General features: G+C 44.7%; 1 protein-coding gene and 1 long non-coding RNA gene across 2 annotated transcripts in view; one reads left to right on the forward strand and one right to left on the reverse strand.

Annotated features, from left to right (window-relative positions):
• Positions 1 to 11,414: 11,414 nt before the first annotated feature.
• Positions 11,415 to 13,035, reverse strand: LOC112653671 (uncharacterized). The gene is made up of 2 exons (XR_003132357.3): positions 12,525 to 13,035; positions 11,415 to 12,409 (listed from the first exon to the last, which is right to left on the reverse strand). It is a non-coding gene; the product is annotated as an uncharacterized LOC112653671 (long non-coding RNA).
• Positions 13,036 to 13,826: 791 nt separating this feature from the next.
• The window catches only part of CHSY1 (chondroitin sulfate synthase 1), a 72,237-nt gene continuing 65,157 nt past the window's right edge, over positions 13,827 to 20,906 (forward strand). The window contains exon 1 of the mRNA XM_025437938.3: positions 13,827 to 14,178. Within this exon, the coding sequence (XP_025293723.1) occupies positions 13,856 to 14,178 (323 nt within the window). The 5' untranslated portion in view covers positions 13,827 to 13,855. The remainder of the gene's footprint in view (positions 14,179 to 20,906) is intronic.

The raw sequence follows: 20,906 nt of genomic DNA on the forward strand, positions 1-20,906 counted from the left end.
GAACAGGGCAAGAATGTCCATTCTCACCACTTTTATTCAACATAGTACTGGAAGGCCTAGCTACAGCAATCAGACAGAAAAAGAAATAAAAGGCATCCAAATTGGTAAGAGAGGAGTAAAACTTGCACTATTTGTAGATGGCATAATACTATATATAGAAAATCCTAGACTCCACCAAAAAACTACTAGAACTAATAAATGACTAAGTAAAGTTGTGGGTCACAAAATTCATATGCAGAAATCAGTTGCATTTCTATGCACTATAATGAGATAGCAAAAAGAGAAATTAAGAAAACAATCCCATTTATACTTGCATCAACATGAATAAGATACCAGGGAATAAACTTAACCAGAGAGATTAAAGACAAAAAAAAAAAGAAGAAAAGGAGAAAGTATGAAAGGAAGGAAGGAAGGAAGGAAGGAAGGAAGGAAGGAAGGAAGGAAGAAAGAAAGAAAGAAAGAAAGAAAGAAAGAAAGAAAGAAAGAAAGAAAGAGGGATCCCTGGGTGGCGCAGCGGTTTGGCGCCTGCCTTTGGCCCAGGGCGCGATCCTGGACTGGAGACCCAGGATCGAATCCCACGTCGGGCTCCCGGTGCATGGAGCCTGCTTCTCCCTCTGCCTGTGTCTCTGCCTCTCTCTCTCTCTCTCTCTCTCTCTCTGTGACTATCATAAATAATAAATAAAAATTAAAAAAAGAAAGAAAAGGAGGAAGAAAGAAAGAGAAAACAAACTCAGTATTTTAAATAGGCATAAGCTTTAAACAGTTTACCAAGAGGATATATAGATGGCCAACAAGCATATGAAAAGATGCTCACAATCATTAGTCACGAAGAAAATGCAAATTAAAACCACCATGAGTTTCTTTTTTGTTTTTTTTTAATTTTTTATTTATTTATGATAGTCACAGAGAGAGAGAGAGAGGCAGAGACACAGGCAGAGGGAGAAGCAGGCTCCATGCACCGGGAGCCCAACGTGGGATTCGATCCCGGGTCTCCAGGATCGCGCCCCGGGCCAAAGGCAGGCGCTAAACCGCTGCGCCACCCAGGGATCCCCCACCATGAGTTTCTACTACACACTTATTAGAATGGCTAAAATGACTCATATTACAAGTGTTGGCAAGTATATGAAAGAACTGGAATTCTCACACAGTGCTAGTAGGAATATAAAATGGAAAATGGTTTGAAAGTTCCTTAAAAAGTTAAATCACACCTACTATATGATCCAGCCATTCCACTCATAAGTATTGCCTGGGGATAATGAGAGCATATGTCCATACAAAGACTTGCATGTGAATGCTCATAACAGCCTTATGTGTAATAGTCTCAATTACAATCAATGCAAATATCCATCAACAGTTGAATGGATAAACTGTGGTATGCTCAAAGGATAAATGCTTCTCAGCAATACAATGGGATGATCTGGGATCCCTGGGTGGCTCAGGGGTTTGGCATCTGCCTTCGGCCCAGGGCGTGATCCTGGAGTCCCAGGATCGAGTCCCACATCAGGCTTCCTGCAGGGAGCCTGCTTCTCCCTCTGCCTGTGTCTCTGCCTTTCTTTCTGTGTCTCTCATGAATAAATAAATAAAATCTTAAAAAAAATAAAAATAAAATGGAATGAGCTATTGGTATGCACAGTAACATAGATGGATTTTAAGATAACTAGTGTGTGTGAAAGAAGCCTGATCAGAAAAGTACATACTTACTGTATGATTCTATTTATACAAAGCTCTAGAAAATGCACACTAACCTATAGTGACTGAGGCAGATCAGTGGTTGCCTGGGATAGGGGTTGGGGGCAAGGAAGGAGTAACTTTTGAAGATGATAGATAAGTCTACTATCTTGATTGTAGTTGCCTTGGTCCCTCTGGGCTGCCATAACAAAGTACCACAGGATGGGTGGCTTATAAACAACAGACATTTATTTCTCACAGTTCTAGAGGCTGGAAGTCTGAAATCGAGGTGCCAGAATGGCTGGATGAGTGTCCACCTCCACATCTCAAACCTTTTGATATGTTCTCCAGTGTCCTCACTTAGATTCTAGGGAGCTTTGTGGGGTCCCAATTATAGGGACAGTAATCCCACTCTAGAGGGCTCCACCCTCATGACTGAATCACCTCCCAAAGGCCCCATTTTCTAATACCTACCTTGGAGATTAGGATTTCAACATAGGAATTTGGTGTTGGCAGAGACACGTTCAGACCATAGCAGTGAGGCATTTAATATGTATATCAAAACTTACCAAATTGTATATTTAGAATATGTGCAGTTTATTGTTCATCAACAGAAATAAGACTGTTTTTAAAAATTCTTTTTGTTCAAATAACTGGCAAAGTTTTTGGCCCCTGACCGGCCCCTTATGACACAAGTGGTTCCAGCGCGAGATCAGAGTTCTCTGTAGGATCTTTAAGTTTCTGTCAGCTTTGCTCTCTTAACATCACACAATTTCACAAAGGAGTAAAGTAGAGGTGGGTTGAGCCTGATGTATGTTCCAGGCAAGTGTCATGGGCAATTCCTGTCTGTTCATAAGTTACACAGCTTCTCACCATTGCCTCTGATGTTTGCCCTCTTTTAGCCAAAGCACTTGGCTCTATTACTAAGAAATACTTAGAAATAAAATGGATTTTGCAATGGCATAGATGTTTCCTTTTTTCTCATTTAACCAAATAAAATATTTACTGGAAAATGTCAGGAAGCCCAGAACATGTAGAGAAGAAAACAAATTATACTAGGTCAGTAGAATTTCTCCATTGTTTTAAACTTCACTGAAATGATTGAACTCTTCTGTCTGGCAGCAGGGCCAGTTGAAACTTAAGACCATTTCTAGCCTACAAGAAACTCATTTCAGACCAAAAGACACCTGCAGATCGAAAGTGAGGGGATGGAGAAACACTTATTAGGCATATGGAAACCAAAAGAAAGCTGGGGTAGCAATCCTTCTATTGGACAAAATAGACTTTAAAACAAAGACTATAACAAGAAACGAAGAAGGGATACTATACCATAATGAAGGAGACAATCCAATGAGATGATCTAACAATTGTAAATATTTATGCACCTAACATATGAGTACCCAAATACCTAAAACAATGAATGAGAAACATAAAAGAAATAATTGGTAGTGATACAATAACAGTAGAGGACATTAACACCCCACCTACACTGTTGGATAGATCATCCAAACAGAAAGCAAGGAAACCGTGGCTTTGAATGTTGCACTGGAGAAGAGATTTAACAAATATATTCAGAACATACAACAGAATACACATTTAAGTGCACATGGAACATTTTCCAGAATGTGTCACACATTAGGCCACAAAGCAAACCCCAACAAATTAAAAAACATCGAAGTCATACCATGCATCTTCTCTGACCACAATACTATGGAACAAGAAATCAACCACAAGAAAAAATCTGGAAGGACCACAAACACATGGAGGTTAAATAACGTGCTACTAAATAATGAATCAACCAGGTCAACCAGGATATCAAAGAAGAAATAAAAAATTACATGGAAACAAATGAAGATGAAAATAAAATGCTCCAAAATCTTTGGGATGCAGCAAAAGTAGTTCTAAGAGGGAAGTTTATAGTAATACAGGCCTACCTCAAAAAAAGCAAGAAAAATCTCAAATAAACAACTTAACCTTATACCTAAAGAAGCTAGAAAAAGATGAGCAAACAAAATCCAAACCCAGCAAAAGGAAGGAAATAATAAAAATTAGATCAGAATCAAATGATATAGAAACTTAAAAAACAATGGAATAGACCAATGAAACTAGGAGCTGGTTCTTTGAAAAGATAAACAAAACTGGTAAACCTCTAGCAAGAATCATTAAAGAAAATAAGAGGGATCCCTGGGTGGTGCAGCGGTTTGGCGCCTGCCTTTGGCCCAGGGCGCGATCCTGGAGACCCAGGATCGAATCCCACATCAGGCTCCCGGTGCATGGAGCCTGCTTCTCCCTCTGCCTATGTCTCTGCCTCTCTCTCTCTCTCTCCCTGTGTGACTATCATAAATAAATAAAAATTAAAAAAAAAGAAAATAAGAGAGGACCCAGATAAACAAAATTACTGATGAAAGAGGAGAAATATAACAAATACCACAGAAATACAAACAATTGCAACAGAATATTATGAAAACCTATATGCCAACAAATTGCACAACTTAGAAGAAATGAGTAAATTCCTAGAAGCATATAAACTACCAAAATTGAAGCAGGAAGAAGTAGAAAATTTGAACAGACCAATCACCAGCAAAGAAAATGAGTTAATAATAATAAAAAGAAAACTCCCAACAAACAAAAGTCAAGGACCAGACAAATTCCCAAGCAAATTCTACGAAACATTTAAAGAAGAGTTAATACCCATTCTCCAACTATTTCAAAGACTACAAGAGGAAGGAAAACTTTCAAGTTCATTCTATGAGGCCAATATCACCCTAATTCCAAAACCAGATAAAGACATAAACAAAAAAGAGGACCATAGGCCTATAACTTTCGTGACTATAGATGTAGAAATCCTCAACAAAATATTAGGAAACCAAATACAACAATTTATTAAAAAAATCATACACCATGATCAAGTGAGACTTATTACCAGGATGCAAAGGTGGTTTAACATTCACCAAATGATCAGTATGATACATCATATCAGTACAACAAAGGATAAAAATCATATGATCATGTCCACAGATACAGAAAAAGTATTTGACAAGGTACAATATCCATTTTGTGATAAAAACCCTCAACAAAGTAAATTTAGAGGAAACATACCTCAACATAATAAAAGCCATATATGACAAATCCACAGCTAACATCATAGTCCATGGTGAAAAACAGAGCCTTTCCCCTAAGGTCAGGAACAAGACAGTGATGTCCACTCTCACCACTTTTATTCACCAGTGTTAGAAGTCCCAGCCACAGCAATCAGACAATATAAAGAAATGAAAAGCATCCAAACTGGAAGAAGGAAAACTCTATTTGCAGATGCCATAATGATATATGCAGAAAATCCTAAGGACTCCACCAAAACACTACTAAAACTGATAAATGGATTCAGTAAGTTCGCAGGATACAAAATCAATGAGCAGAAATCTGTTGCATTCTTATACATTAATAATGAAGTAGCGTAAACTGAAATTAAGAAAACAATCCCATTTACAATTGCACCAAGACCAAAAAAATATTGAGGAATAGACTTAACCAAAGAGGTCAAAGACCTGTACTCTGAAAACTATAAAACATGGATAAAATATATTGAAGATGACACAAAGAAATATAAAGACATTCCAGCTCATGGACTGGAAGAAGGAATATCGCTAAAATGTCTCTACTACCCAAAGCAGTCTACAGATTTCATGCAATCTCTATCAAAATACCAACAGCATTTTTTACAGAACTAGAACAAACTATCCTAAAATTTGTATGGAACTACAGAAGATCTCGAGTAGCCAAAGCAATCTTGAAAAAGAAAAACAAGGCTGGAGAAAAACACAGCTCCAGATTCAAGTTAGATTACAAAGTAGTAGTAATTAAAACAGTATGATATGGGGCACCTGGGTGGCTCAGTGGTTGAGCATCTTCCTTCAGCTCAGGGTGTGATCCTGGGGTCCCAGGATTGAGTCCCACAGCAGGCTCCCTGCTTCTCCCTCTGCCTGTGTCTCTGCCTCTCTCTATATTATATATATAATGGAATATTATTTGGCCATGAAAAAGAATGAAATCTTGCCATGTGCAAAGACGTGGATGGAGCTAGAAATTATAATGCTAAGTAAAATAAGTCAGTTGGAGAAAGACAAATACTATATGATCTCACTTATATGTGGAATTTGAGAAACAAAACAAATGAGCAATGGAAAAATAGAGAGAGAGAGACAAATCAAGAAACAGATTCTTAACTAGAGAACATACTGATGGTTACCAGAGGGGAGGTGGGTGGCAGGATGGGGGATAGGGGATTTGAGAGTACACCTGTCACAATGAATACAAATAAAATGATTTTTTAAAAGACCACTTCCAGTTTGTGATAATAAAGCACATCATTTTTGAGTCTTCTCTTCTATTTGCTGGTCTGGAGGGCACATTTTCAGAGTGCCCTCTGAGTTCAGGTGTGGGTGGGGACTGGGGCCTTTCTTAGGGGTGCACAACAAAGGCAAACAGTAGGTGCTGATGACCATGTCCCCGACAGTTCATACAAGTGCAAGCGTGTTAAAGGTGGCATTTTGAGGAGAATTGCAAAGAAAACCTTTGGACCTCAGACATCTGTTTCGAGGGCTGTCAGACAGCTCGTCCAGCATGAACTCACAGCTGTGATCCCAGGCAGATGCAGGACACACATTCTCCCTTAGCATCACTGCCACATGCAATCAGTTTACACTGGCTGGTAGTTTTCATTGGTGGGGGAAATTGACCCACTTCCCACACAGAAGCAGAGATCCATGGCTCTCAAAACTGAGTAACAGAATCTCGCAGGGCGCTTGTTAAAACAAGAGTCACACTTACCGTGTTTCTCATTCAGCTTCAAGACCTAGGCGTCGATCCTAACTGGCTGTTTAGCTCAACTCCTCTCATTTTACAGTTTCATCCGCTAGTTCGCCGCAAATCCAAGACCAGAGTATCACCTTGGAAAATTCTGATAGAGATGGTAACTAGAAGCACGTTATTAGGGGCTCCTAGGTGGCTCAGCGGTTTAGCGCCTGCCTTCCACGTGATCCTGGGGTCCTGGGATCGAGTCCTACATCGGGCTCCCCATGGGGAGCCTGCTTCTCCCTTTGCATGTGTCCCTCATAAATAAATAAAGTTTTAAAAAGAAACAGTTTATTAACCATAAAATAAAGAAATCTGACCGTTTATTCTCTTGGAGTCCAAGATTATAGATCTGCACTTAACAGGAGTAGCTACACACCACAAGAGGGCAGTCTTGTCACGATGTTCTGGTCCAGCTCCAGCCCGCTATGTGGGGTTTAATACTATGCTGGCTGGTTTAAGAACAATTTGAAAGATTGATTCTTTCTTTTGTATGCTTAAAGGTACATACACACAAAAAAACATGGCACGAGGCCCTAAGATTATGGAAGAACCAGGAGTAAAGTACAAGGAGGAAGCAGGATAAAGAAAAAAAGTGGAGAAATAGATTCTGGAAAAAGTATAGGCAGTTTGATGGTGTGAGAAGGCTCTAAATGGCATTTCCATACTGGTACAGCACTTATAATGATGTGTTAGGGAAAGTAGATAGTAAAAGCTTGATAAGATCTCTAAAACTTTCATTTTAACTGGTCACTCAGGTGTGAGAGGCAAAAATTGGGGGATTCTTGCTTAGAACCTGAGGCATCCTGGGCTTTGGGGTATTGGATAATTGGTTGGTGGCAGCACCCACTTGGCTAACTGGTTTCATGTCTCTGGGCCCCCATTGCCACTTCTGTTAAACAAAAGCAGCTGCACCAAATAAGGTGTCAGAGAGAACCCATGGTCTTAGTGATCAATGCTCTGCTAATACCATCCTAGGGCTTCAACTTGTGGGAAATTGGTACCCTTTTTTTGCGGGAGGGTTCAGTAGCTAATACAACCATGTAACAAAAAAATCAGTTGAAGACTGGAGCCTCCATTGGGAAATCTCACTCACAGTTTTCCTTTCAACTACCAAGCCCCACACCCGGAGGTTGATTTTTTTTTTTTTTAAGATTTATTTATTTTAGAGGGCAAGACAGTAAGCACATGAGTGGGGAATGGGAGAGATTCTAAAGCTGACTCTCTGCCAAGCATGCGGGGCTGGATCTCACAACCCAGAGATGATGACTTGAGCTGAAACCAAGAGTTGGACTCTCAAACAACGGAGTCACCCAGGTGTCCCCCAAACCTGGAGGTTTTATTGTCTTATTCCTTGTGCATCCTTCTGGTGTCTTGTTATAAAAACACTACCAAAAAAAAAAAAAAAAAAAAAACACTACCAAAATCCTTATTGTCTGCTCTTTGTTCTGTACCATGTTGTCCCCTTTCCATCTCAGTGGCGAGGGAGCCCTGCCTTGCTAGTTCATTCTCTGATGGATGCACTGTTCTTTATTTCTCCATTGAAATAAAGTGGGCACGAAATGAAGTGGGCACTTGGGTATAATCTCAGGTGACAATGCGGCAGAGAATAACCAGGTACAAGGGGTGTAGCTGGAAGACAAAGTCTTCAAAGTGGCTTTGTTGGGTCAAAAGTCAATGCACTCATCACTTGCAATTTTGACCATATCGCCCTCTAAGTGGGTTGTATGACTGCCCCCAGACTGCTGGAAAGCCTCTTTCTCCAGACTTGCCAACAGAGTGCATCATTGTGCCATTTTTCATTTTGAACTCTCTTGGAGGCTTTAATACCAGGTCTGGATAAATATCCTTGTAACTCACCAGATGGGTGACATGAGTGTTTATGACCATGGCATGGGCATCCCAGCACAACAGGGCATGTGAAATATCAATAACATGGGGTCATTTGAGCAGGTTTTATGTCATGGATGTTCCCTATTCTGGCTTTACGATTTCTGTTCATGCATCTGAATTTCTGCTGCCTCAATTCATAGCTCAAACCTTCCCCTACAACTTGAATTTCCCCAAGCAATTTCATGCTTCATTAGGCCATGAGTAAAACAGTCTTAGTTGCACATTGATCTGGAGATTTCCACAAGGTACCCAGGTCTGCCCACGGGATGTAGCTCAGGTGGCAATGCTGCTGACCAGCTAATCAGTGCTTGGGTTCTGATGGTGGTGGTGGTGGGAAGGGGCACTCTCTCCCTCCTGTGGAATGGAAGCTTTGTCTTTGTGCAAACTTTTCAGCTGGGGGAAACTCTGGCACTGCTCTAAAGATTAATGGCATTTCTTGGCAATGGATGGGAAAGGCAAACTTCTCTGCTATTCAAGGATTAAGTCTTAGCCTACAAGCAAACTGTCCCCAGCCTCTGCAGTGAGGTTATCTCCCAGAGAACATTCAGGCTCTTTCTCAATACCGCCTATGCCGGCGTCAGCCAATGTTTTCTAGTTAGTAAGATTACGTCCCATCCTGCCAGCACCCAGAGCAGTGCTGAATTTCTTCTGTCTCTCAAACACATGCATAATGACTCAGTATCTGACGGAAAGAATGGACAAAGCTGATAAGCAGACCAAGGAAGTATGAAGAACATTCTAGCACAACCAGTGTCAGATCCACTCATGTCTGGAAGCCAGAACATAAGCTCTAGTGGCTTGTCCTTTCCTGCATCTGCCTGGAAATGCTGCAAACAGAAGGAAATATAGAGCAAAAGTAATTAGCTAATGAGGACCTTAAAGGCCAGTTTAATGGCAGCATTAATAATAAAGCAAAGTTTTATTGGGTTAATAGAGGTTAAGTGGCAATCTTAGCAAAATGGTCATTATAGATTTTCTTCTTTGCAGGCAATGAACAGAACCTTCTGAAAAGACGGATTATTACAACTCTCTCCTCTGCATTTGCTGTTTCTCAAAAGAGGTATTTCTAAAGGTCTTAAATGATTACCACTTTTTTGCAGTGCTCCTTGTCTGCGGCAGGAGTCCAGGAGCTGCCTCTTTAAAGAAGCCCTTACAGGGAACTCTGTCAGTTGCTCAAGGCTTGCTGCCAACCAACAATTGAGGTATTTACCAAAGGTTTCCAAGAAATTGCTGCAAATTATATGAAATGTTATACCTGTTACAGGCATTCAATGTATTAGCAAGAGAAAAAAATGTAATGCATGTGGGAACAGTGTTGGAATTTGTGAGAAGGTGTTCAGTAACGTTGGTGGAGATGAATTTTAATTACATGTCATAGAGAATCACACTGCATAAAACAGAAAGTTAGATAATGTGGTATTTTTTGAACACATTTCTAAATGCCAGTCTAGACTCACTGAGAAGGAACTTTTAACACGATCTGTGAAAAGACCCGTTTGAACCCCAGAAAACTGAAACCTTGTGGAGAGGGACACAGCTTGTCGTGGTGGGATTTCATCATGTAGAAGGAAGACCTGAACCCCCACTCTGTATTTGGTACCTGATCCAGCCTGGACCCCCACTCACGTGGGGCGTGTGCCCTTAGGTGCCTTTATCCTTTTTTTTTTTTTTTTCCTTTAAAGATTTTATTTATTCATGAGAGACAGAGAGGCAGGGACACAGGTAGAGGGAGAAGCAGGCTCCTCACAGAGCAGGGAGCCTGATGTGGGACTTGATCTGAGGACCCCAGGATCACAACCTGAGCCAAACACAGATGCTCAACCATTGAGCCACTCAGGTGCCCCAGGAGCCTTCATCCTTGGATAACTCTCTAGTTTAGGGTTTCCCTTACAAGTTTTTCTGATTGTGGTTAACAGCACACTTTTAAAAAATTATTTGAGAGAGCACCAGTGAGGGGAGGGGCAGAGGGAGAAGCAGACTCCTCGTTGTGTAAGGGAGCCTGATGACTTGGGACTTGATCCCAGAACCCTGGGATCATGACCTGAGTCCAAGGCAGACACTTAACCAACTGAGCCCCCAGGTGCCCCAACATGTCTTTTAAAAAGTTATTTAAGAAAAAATGGTCAATGAGTGGTCTCTCAACTTGAGAGGGTTCCTAGTGCCACAAACTTGAGAAATAGTTCTTTCCTCAGTGTACTAAGGTGAAATGCCTTTTAAATCTGATGAATCTGACTTCTCACCTTTAAAGACAAAATTAGGAGAGGGAGACATAGGGCTCGAGTTGCTGCCTGGCCCAGAGGTTGTTTTGAGAAGGGTGCATATGTGTGCATGGGGAGGCAGGCGTCTCAGATACATGCCATCCTCCCTAGATCTTTGCTGGTAATGGCTGTTCAGGGGCCGATGGGGCTAGTGTCTATAGACAGGCAGGCCTCCATTCTGGGCTTACCAACTCTATTTGGCCCTTTGGGCCTTGGGCTGTCACTGAGGTCCTTGGTTGTAGGCCTTACCCTCCAGCTATGAAATCCCCAACCGGGACAGCTCTGCCTCCTGATTGAGGCCTCTGCAGGGACCGTCGGTGGGTCGGACACCTTTGGATCCCTCCCCAGGAGAATGGTCTCAGCTTGACCATCCAGCTGCTGCTTGCAGCTGTGCTGGAGTGTCCCCTCCCTATCTCCAGGCTGCACTTGGGAAGTGGCCCCTTCCCCAGTATGGAGGGTCCTGGATCCCCTGGCTGACTTCTACAGGACCTTGGCTCCCCTCCTGTTTCACCAGCCCCTGGACAGGCATTCTCCTGTGTTTCCTGTGAGGACTTCACCTATGTCATATTCTCCTGGTCCTGCCACTCTAAACCTTCAGGTTCAGGTTTTATGGACAATAGGGAATCCTCTGCATCATGAAGGAGACCGTTCCACTGAGTCTCCAGATGAGGTAGGTGAGGATATCAGTCTAGGGACATCAGGAACCAAGCAATTAAGGACAAAACATTTAATATCCTCATGACATTAAGTCCCATCACGTCTGTCTACTTTTCATCGGATTTCAGTCTAGTAGAGGAAATATAGAGACGTTTAAAGGTTAGAAAATACTGAACTCATTAAGTATGTCACCAAATTGAACATCTGTGTCTTGCCAGATTCATGCTTTATGGAACTCATTGTGAATTATGGGACTGTTGCTGAATTTGGGGCATCTGGTGACTACTTGGCATTTGTGGCTTATGGTCTTACTGGAAACCCCTTTGGATGGTTTTCGAGCCTGTAATTCATGGTTATATGTTCTGTATTTTTCCCAAGACTACTGCTGGAGTCCTGTGTTCACTGTATAATGAGTATTTTATTTTTAGATGTGGATCACCTCTTAGGGAGGGAGTCTGTGGGGAAGGCGGGTAATGGACTATTTTCGACATAAATAATAAGTGCCAAAGAAAGTGGTTAATACCCAAAGAATAAAACAACAGTGACCGCCACTCAATTGCAGAGAATGTGTCTGTATCTCCCACAACTTGTCGCTTTCCATCGTGTAATATTTCAAACATTTGGTGTGAACAACGAAGAAAGATCCAAAGGATTATCTCAAACATGCTTACTCTCTAATTCTTAGGTTCATTTGATGAAATGAAGCAAACCTGTTAGGCCCAGGAAAACACTTTGCCCTCCAGGAGTTTCATTAGAAAAATCCCAACATATTGGCGACTAAGTAACAAGACTAATATTCACTCTATACAAACATTTGTTGTATGGACACTTTTTGTTGGCTTTTGTCACCTTAGCTGAGTCTTTCTTTCGTTTTTTTCCCCCGTTCCTTTCTTTCCTTTGTTTCTTCTTTTTTTCTTTCCTTCTGTTTTTTCTCCCTTTCTTCCTTTCCTTTTTTTTTTTTTTTTCTTTTTTGAAGTCTCCTTCTTTTTTTGAAGAGGAAATGTATAGCATTTAAAATCCATCCCGGAGAATCCGTTATTCAAAACCTGTCTTTAGAACTCCACGGCACTTTTATGGATGAGCTATGTGGAAATATCGACAAGGATTCAGGTAGGCTGGGCTCCCAGCCGACTATCTGCCCACAAAAAAATGTAAATAAAAGTAGTGTTTACCATGCAGAGTATTAACATCACGTACCATTTCTCCAACATCCATGAAATGCTAGCGCTGTTAGGAGCGTGGACGTTAAATATGGATTTTTTTTTTTTTTTTTTTTTTTTTTAGCGCAGAGACCAGGGACTGGGAACCAGGTCCGCGAATTCACGGCTCACCCTGCCCGCAGGCACGTCTCAAACGGCTCCCGAGCCGTCGGCTCCCCACGCGCCCGCTCCTGCCCGCAGAGCGGCGGGAACAAAGGTACAGTGTGCGGCGCGGGGCGCGGGGAGGCCGCTGCGGGCGGCCGGCTGGAGGCAGGGCGTGCGCTCCGGGTTATCCCAGGACAGACTCCGCGGAGGCAACGAGCGCTTCGCGCACGGCTCGGGGACCCCGAAGCCCCCTCTTCCGACGCAGGCCCGCGGTGCGCCGTGCAGGACGCGGCCGCCGGCGCGCACGGTCCGGGAGGGGACGCCGTCGGGGCGCGGCCGGCCAGGGGCGTGGCCGCCGGGCGGATAACGGGCGGCGGGGCGCCGCGGTCCGGGCCCCCGCCGGCGCCGAGCCCGGGCCCACGCCCCCTCCGCCCCGGCGGCCCAGCCGCAGACCGCGCGGGCGGGGCGGGGCGGGGCGGGGCGGGGCGGGGCGGGCGCCGCGAGCGCCGGGAGGGCTTTTTTTTTTTTTTTTTTTTTTCTGCCAAACTTTGGCCACGTGAACCGCCCCCCATTCACTTTTGCGCCAATCGGGCGGCGCGGACGGATCCCGAGAGGGGCCAGGCTCCGCTGCCGCCGGGCCCCTTCATAACGCGCCGTGCGTGACGTGAGGGGCTCCTGTTGCAATGGCGAGCTGAGCCGGAGGATGTGCAGCTGCTGCGGCTGCGGCGCCGGCCACGAAGAGGACGGGGGCGGGCGCAGCGCGAGCCGAGCCGAGCCAGCCGAGAGCCGCGGGCGGGGCGGGACGCGGGTGCGGGCTCCGTGGCCTCAGCCGTCGCTGTCGCCGTCGCGCTGGCCCCGCGCCCCCGCGCGCGAGCGGGAAGAGCCGCCGCCGCCGCTGCCGCCGCCGCCGCCGCCGCGTCGCGCTCGAGCCGCTGCCGGCGCGCGCCGGGCATGGTCCCGTCTTAAAGGCGCAGGCCGCGGCGGTGGGGGCGGGCGTGCGGAACAAAGCGGCGGCGCGGGGCCTACGGGCGGCTCGGGGGCCGCGATGGGCGCGGCGGGCCCGCGGCGGCCGCGGCGCTGCCCGGGCCGAGCCTCGCGGCGCTAGGGCGGGCTGGCCTCCGCGGGCGGGGGCGGCTGGCTGAGGGCGCGCGGAGCCTGCGGCGGCGGCGGCGGCGGCGGCGGCGGCGGCGGCGGCGGCGGCCCGGCGGGCGGAGCGGCACGGGCATGGCCGCGCGCGGCCGGCGCGCCTGGCTCAGCGTGCTGCTCGGGCTCGTGCTGGGCTTCGTGCTGGCCTCGCGGCTCGTCCTGCCCCGCGCCTCCGAGCTGAAGCGAGCGGGCCCGCGGCGCCGCGCCAGCCCCGAGGGCTGCCGGCCGGGGCAGGCTGCGGCGGCTTCGCAGGCCGGCGGGGCGCGCGGCGATGCGCGCGGGGCGCAGCTCTGGCCGCACGGCCCGGCCTCGGATGGGGGCCCGCGCGACAAGAACTTTCTCTTCGTGGGAGTCATGACCGCCCAGAAATACCTGCAGACCCGCGCCGTGGCCGCCTACAGGTGAGCCCCTGCTGCTGGGGCGCCGACTCCCGTGTCCGGCATCCCAGCGGGCGGCCCTACCGGGACTCCCGTGGCTTGAGCCGTTGCCCGTTTTCCAGACCTGAAGCTCCCGGGGCTCCTGGGGGATCGGGGTGCCCTTGGGCTACGGATGTCGGACCCTGGAAGCAAAGGTCAGAGACAGATGGTGAATGCAGTGCCCAAGACCGTGGGCTTTGGGGTCAGGTGGATCAGCTTGGCCTCCGTGGGTGTGGTCCTCAGCCTGACTTTGCGTAGGGCACTTGAGCTTTCCACGTCCAAGCCCTCTTCTTTGTTAAATGGGTCTGACCGAACATCTATGTCCCTCGTAAGGTGGATGGGGGAAATTCTTAGCTAAGATACCTGTGACAGTAGTGGCAGTGATGGTTATCGTTTGATCCTCTGAAATACGCCCCTTTGCTGTTGCAGAGCCGAGTTTAGTTGATCTGGTCAGAGCCCTTCCGTAGCGTACTTGTAGAGTTCACTGGTGGAAGAAGCCCTCTTGTGCATGAAAGAGGCTGCCCGCTGTTCACTCGACCCCACCGGTCTGGGGAGTTCATGGAAAGAGAACCTCGGGGCAAGTATTTCCAGTGCAGCCCATGGTACATTCAGGGTTAACCAGCTCAGCAGTTTAGGGATGTGAGTGTGTTATCCAGTATCTGGGTCCTAGTTGGCCATATGAGTCATAAAAGTGGTTTGAATCATGTTCAGGATTAACTAAGGGATTAAAGTAATCTTTAGAAGGGCGATGATTTTGGAATGGCAGATTTGTATTGGAGTGAATTTGAGGTAGAAGTGTGGATTCGATAAAGGGATTTAATGGAGCCATATACACATGGAGTCCAGAAACGCCTACCGTGTGGATAAGATTTGAGATTCATCCAGCAACAGAGCAAACCAATGCAGGGAGGTCCTCCGATAAGGAACTTTTAAGAGCAGTCCGTGATGAGCAAGGCCAAGCTGGTTGCTGTTGATTCTTAATTTATAACCAATACCTTTGAAACTTCGGCTTTTATGTTTAGTCTTGGTCTGAATGTTCAGGCATTAGATAGGAGGGAAAAACACGTATGAATCCTTGTTCCTCTAAGGGAAGAAGTACAGGATTGAGAAACAAGATGAAAGAGCCACAGAGAATGTGAGCGCTTTCAGTTCATTGATCCTGCATTCACACGTTTCCATGAGGATCTTTTTTTTTTTTTTTAATTTTTATTTATGATAGTCACAGAGAGAGAGAGAGAGAGAGGCTGAGGGAGAAGCAGGCTCCATGCACTGGGAGCCCGACGTGGGATTCGATCCCGGGTCTCCAGGATCATGCCCTGGGCCAAAGGCAGGCACCAAACCGCTGCGCCACCCAGGGATCCCCATGAGGATCTTTTTTATTAAGTCCACAGCCCAGGTTCTGCCAGGAAGGATCCTGAGTGCCTGAAAAGCTTAGAATGTAGCCACTTAGTATACTTTTAGGCTGTAGTAGTGATTCAGGAATCCCCAGCTGAAGATTTTCTCCCAGATCTCTCATGAATTACCTGGAATTTTATGCAGATTGTGCTTTTTCCAAGAGAAATGGCCACATATGAAATTGAGGATGAGCTGTGTAAATTGTTTTCAGAATGGTTTTGAAACTAAGTCCACATGACTGCCACTGGGTGACAAGACCCGTGAAATCACAACTTTGGAGACAATTACCAAAGTATTTTGTTCAAATACTAGATTGCCCACCAAACAGATGTATTTTCGTGGATTCAGTATCAGTCTATGCTAACCAGTAGGGGTCCTGGGACACCAGCTGCAATCAGAAAATGTAATGCAAACTGGACCTACTCTTTTACGCTTGGAGATGATCTTTTTCCTAAGCCCATCCTTGACACTCTTACTTTTGGTCTCTTTTTCCAAATCTCCTGCCTCATCTGTCTTGGATGTAGGGTTTTTATCTCATTGTTTATTTTCTTTTAGACACTTCATGGAAGGTAGAAACGCAGTTTGCCCTCTGGCCTCAGTTCTTCTCTGTGACAACTCTGCCTTTCTGATAAAGGGAAAACCCTTACGTGGAAACTGTGTATTCCATTCAGGGATTCTGTCAGCTTTCCTGGAGCTCTTTTCCTTTTATTTCTTTGACCTTTAAAAAAAAATACTTATTTTGTGCTAGAGAGAGAGAGAACACACATCAGCGAGCATGGCGGGTGGGGGGGTGGTAGGGCAGAGGAAGAAGCAGACTCCCCGCTGAGCAGGCAGCCCGATATGGACTTGATCCCAGGACCCTGGGATCATGGTCCGAGCAGAAGGTAGATGCCTAACCGACTGAGCCTTTTATCTCCTTGATCTTAAGAAGTCCCATTGCTTGAAGTTGGGGATGAACTTCCGTTTTCCATTAAGTGGACTTAGCTTGTTCCATGAGCCTCTGTTTAGACCAGTTGCAGGAGATGATACAGGACGGTTTTAGTCTTGAGGAACTTTAGGGGAAGGCCTGAACTGGGATGGAGGTTACAGTGTGTAACTTATGATTATGGCCCTGCTGTGCTTTGCAGTCCCAGCTGAAACTCCACACTCAGCTCTTAAAATGGAAATTGCATGCCGTTTGGCCTACGAGTCGACTTGAATCTTACAGTGCTAGGTAGAACTCTATCTAGTTGGGCACTGGGTGTGCTCAGTTTTACTTCTCCTCTAAAAGACAAATAATTCTTTACCTTAAGAAAAACTTTTTTGTTTTTTGTTTTTTTTTTTAGTTGTTGTTTAAATGAAATTACTATTTGGCTTATGGGCTTAAGGAGATGCTAGCATTCCCCCCCCCCTTTTTTTTTAAATTGGAGTTCAATTTGCCAACATATAGCATTACACCCAGTGCTCATCCCGTCAGTTGCCCCCCCTCAGTGCCTGTCACCCAGTCACCCCCACTCCCCACCCACCTTCCCTTCCACTACGCCTTGTTCATTTCCCAGAGTTAAGTGTCTCTCATGTTCTGTCACCCTCACTGATATTTCCTACTCATTTTCTCTCCTTTCCCTTATAATCACTTTCACTACTACTTAAATTCCTCGTATGAGTGAAACTGTATGATGATTGTCCTCTGACTGACTACTTTACTCGGCATAATATCCTCCAGTTCCATCCACGTCGAAGCAAATGGTGGGTATTCGTTGTGTCTAATGGCTGAGTAATATTCCATTGTATACAAATACCACATCTTCTTTATCCATTCATCTGTCAATGGACACCGAGGCTCCTTCCACAGTTTGGAGATGCCAGCATTTTTAATAAGATGGCAGTACGGTGTACTTTTTTTTTTTTTTTTTTTTTTCTTAATACGGTGTACTTTTATGCTAAGATACTGAAATGTCAGAATTTAGGTCTGGGGACCAGGAATTGTCTGAGGTCTAGAAAGGAGCTAAGCCTTTGGGAAATGCAGTGAGATATGCCTGTCTGCACTAAAGTTAGTGCACTTTAATGATGGAACAGCCCCATTACAGATTTTTACTTTCCAGCCTGCCAAATGCATGAAGTGGGGGGGAGAGGGGCCACCAAGGAATGTTAGCAGTGCAGCAACAGCTAATAGCATGCAGGAAACAGATTTTAAGAAGCAGGCAAAATAAATCTCCAAGTGTAGCTGATAAGAGACCGACCAGGGCTAACTTCTTCCATGGGCCCCAAGCGACACCATAGCTGTTAGGTTCATAGGAGTGATCTTGGTTCATAAAAATACTCAGTTAAGATTCATCCCTTTTTTCAGCCAGTACATACATGGCTCCTGTGGGTCCAGACTCTGAGTGTGGAGGACTCAGAGTGAAGATGCTTGTTCTCATGGCTCTTCTCTTCTAGTGAGAGGCAAGGCACTGAAAAGAGTTAATGATGGGTACTATGGAGAAAATAGGGTGAGGAAAGGGTGGGGTGGTATTCTAGAGAACTTGGTATTTAGGCTGCAATGGGTTGGTGAGGAATTGGTTGGGTGAATATCATTGATGAGCAAGGGAGCAGAGGGAAGAGCTGGTAAGTTACAAGCAGAAACCAACTTGGAAGGGAATAAAAGAAGGCCAGTAAAAGAAACTGGACGAGGCCCGATAACGTCTGGTCTTGTGGAATTTTATTCTAGGTGAATTAGAAAGCCTTTGGAGGGTTTAGACAGGAAAGGGAGGTGATGGCATTATGTCCTAAAAGTTGATTCTGCCCATCGTGTGGAGAATGGATGGTAGGGAAGCAAGATTTTAGGAGGTGGTCTGGGCAGCGGGGACTGGTGCGGTAGCAGTGGTCATGGAGAGAAGTGGAGAGTTCTGGGGTAGGTGCTGCAGCTGAGGTATGCAGGTGAGTGGTAAGGCAAAGGAAAGTCAATAGTGCCTTCTAGGATCTTGCCTGGAAAGACAAGTGTGAGTGGTTGTATTCTTTATTGAGATATGGGGAAGGATGTGAGTCAACAGGTCTGGTTTTGTACAGGGAAAGTTTGAAGGTGGTGTTTAGACACACAGGTGGCTGTATCATTTAGCTTCATAAATGTAATGAACATACAAAGAAATTGAGAAAAGATTTACATCTGAGGTGGTTACAGTGCTGGAGCTCTGATGCTGTCTTAAACTAAATTGCCTGAGGGTTCTGGGTACCTGGGGTTCTACAAATATATAAAGAAATTTGTTTTGACTCCTCTAGAGTATTTGTACTCTTGGTAATTTCACTTCAAAATGGTCCCTTGATTCCTCCAAAGGGATTTATTATGCCAGTTAGTAACAGGTCATCAGAACCCCTGTGTTCCTTGTGTCTTTTGTTACTAGCTACAATTTGTATTATTTCCTTATTTTTTTTCTTTGTTTTTAGTTTGATATATAGAAGTTCCTGTAGTTCAGGCTTTTCTGATTTTAGGGTTGCCCCTGCCTCCTTATCCCAAGCTCAGAAAGTTACTGCCCTGGAGAGATTTTGAAAAGCAACTTTTAAAAAATTTTTAATCTAATTCTAGAAGGGGTAGAAATCATCTCAATCTCATCCCCCCCCGCCCCCAAATAGTATATTGTCTTAGCACCATCTGTTGAATAAGCTCCCATTTCCCTACCAATGTGAAATGCCATCTTCATTATACTCAAAATTCCTGGGTATGTTTTTGGACTTCTTATTCTGTTCCACTGATCTTTTTCTCTGTTCTTGTGCCAGTACCACCCATTGAAATTATTGGAAGTTGAATAATTTTTTAATATCCGGTAGACAAATTCCTCTGTGTTCCTCTTCTGTTTCAAACATTTCTTGGCTACACTTACCTGTTCATGCTGGGAGCATTTTGATACCGTTTGGATTTTCTTTTTAATAAATAGTTTGACAAAAACAAAAAACAAAACAAAACAAAAAACCATACATACTTGGCTTTTTAATCCTTTCTTATGCCCAGGATGCTCAGCTAATCCAACACTTTCTTTTTGTCTTGTTTCTTACCTCCCCTGGGTTGAAGATGGGGAACCGTTTTTGTTCTTTCTTTACTTTCTCAGAAGAAAGAGCTGGATGGTTTCCCTTCTTTGCCCCAGGAGTGATAAAGGGCACCATTAAAGATTAGCATCAGTCTGTAGGGAACTGTGGGAAGAAAGTTTCAGAAACACTAGCTGTAGATAGAGGAATCTTGTTGCAAGATGTTGTTGTAGCAGCTAATGGCCTCTTCCGAAAGCTTTCAGTGAAGGCACACTGCTCTTTTACCAGCCTTAATGAGCAAATCTCAGGGTTCCTTTCCTTATTCTTGAACTCAGTAAACCATACTTATCTTGAAACTGTTTAGAGCAGTACTTTCTTTCTCAATAGAATTCAGTTTGGCAAAAACTTACTGACTGCCTTCTATAATCTGGATAATTGACCTGTAAATTAACTTTTTGGAGCACAACCCGTTTCATGTTCTGAATTCCCTGTATAAGATGACTGGTGGAGTATGCAGTCCTCAATATGAGTTTAGTTTTCTGTGTCATGGTTCCGGATATTGATGCCCTCAAATAGTTAGAATATTCCAAGGATAGCTGTGGTTGTCAGCAGAAGTTTATACACAGTTTTGTTTTTCATCACATGGCTAGTTTCACTTCCCTGGTCTATTCATTAGGCTGCTCTCTATTGAAAACGGATTAATCTATCCTTGCAGGATTTGTCATCTAGGGAGGAAAAGAAATGGTAATACTGGTGATGAGGGCTCACAGGGTGCCTAGACTAACTGCTCTGGGACACAGGAAAAGGAGGCCTGTACTCATTTATGAAGAGGATCGGGAAAGGCCTCACCCACACCCCTGCCCCCTTTCCCTCACTTAGTCTCAAAGAATGAATAGGAATTTTGAGGCAGAGACAACACATTCGTAGAAACATGGGAAGTAGTGAAGGAACAATGGGATTGTGCATTTTGAGTCTGAGATCTGAAATCTAGCATTTCCTCTGGAATTTTTCAAAGGGATTTAAAGATGTGCTCAAAGATGTAGGTACAAAGTGGAAATTCCAAGTAGGTTATCTTTCATGTCCTGCTTTAGGAACTGTGGACCATAATTGATTTCACTGATTCGTCCATACTGCAGTCTGCTTCTCTAGACACGAAAAAATGATGCAACTGAAATATGTTTACTGAAATGAAGAGAGATTCACAATATATTTAAATTAAGTAAAATTGTATGCCCGGTATGAGGTCACTTTTGTTTAAAGTGAACAAAATAATCTCATGTGTTTGTGTAGCAGAGAAAAGAAAGTGTGAAAGAATATACACACGATGCTGAATGATTTTTCAT

The sequence above is a fragment of the Canis lupus genome, chromosome 3 (assembly GCF_003254725.2).
Source record: "Canis lupus dingo isolate Sandy chromosome 3, ASM325472v2, whole genome shotgun sequence".
In the NCBI taxonomy this organism is placed as follows: domain Eukaryota; kingdom Metazoa; phylum Chordata; class Mammalia; order Carnivora; family Canidae; genus Canis; species Canis lupus.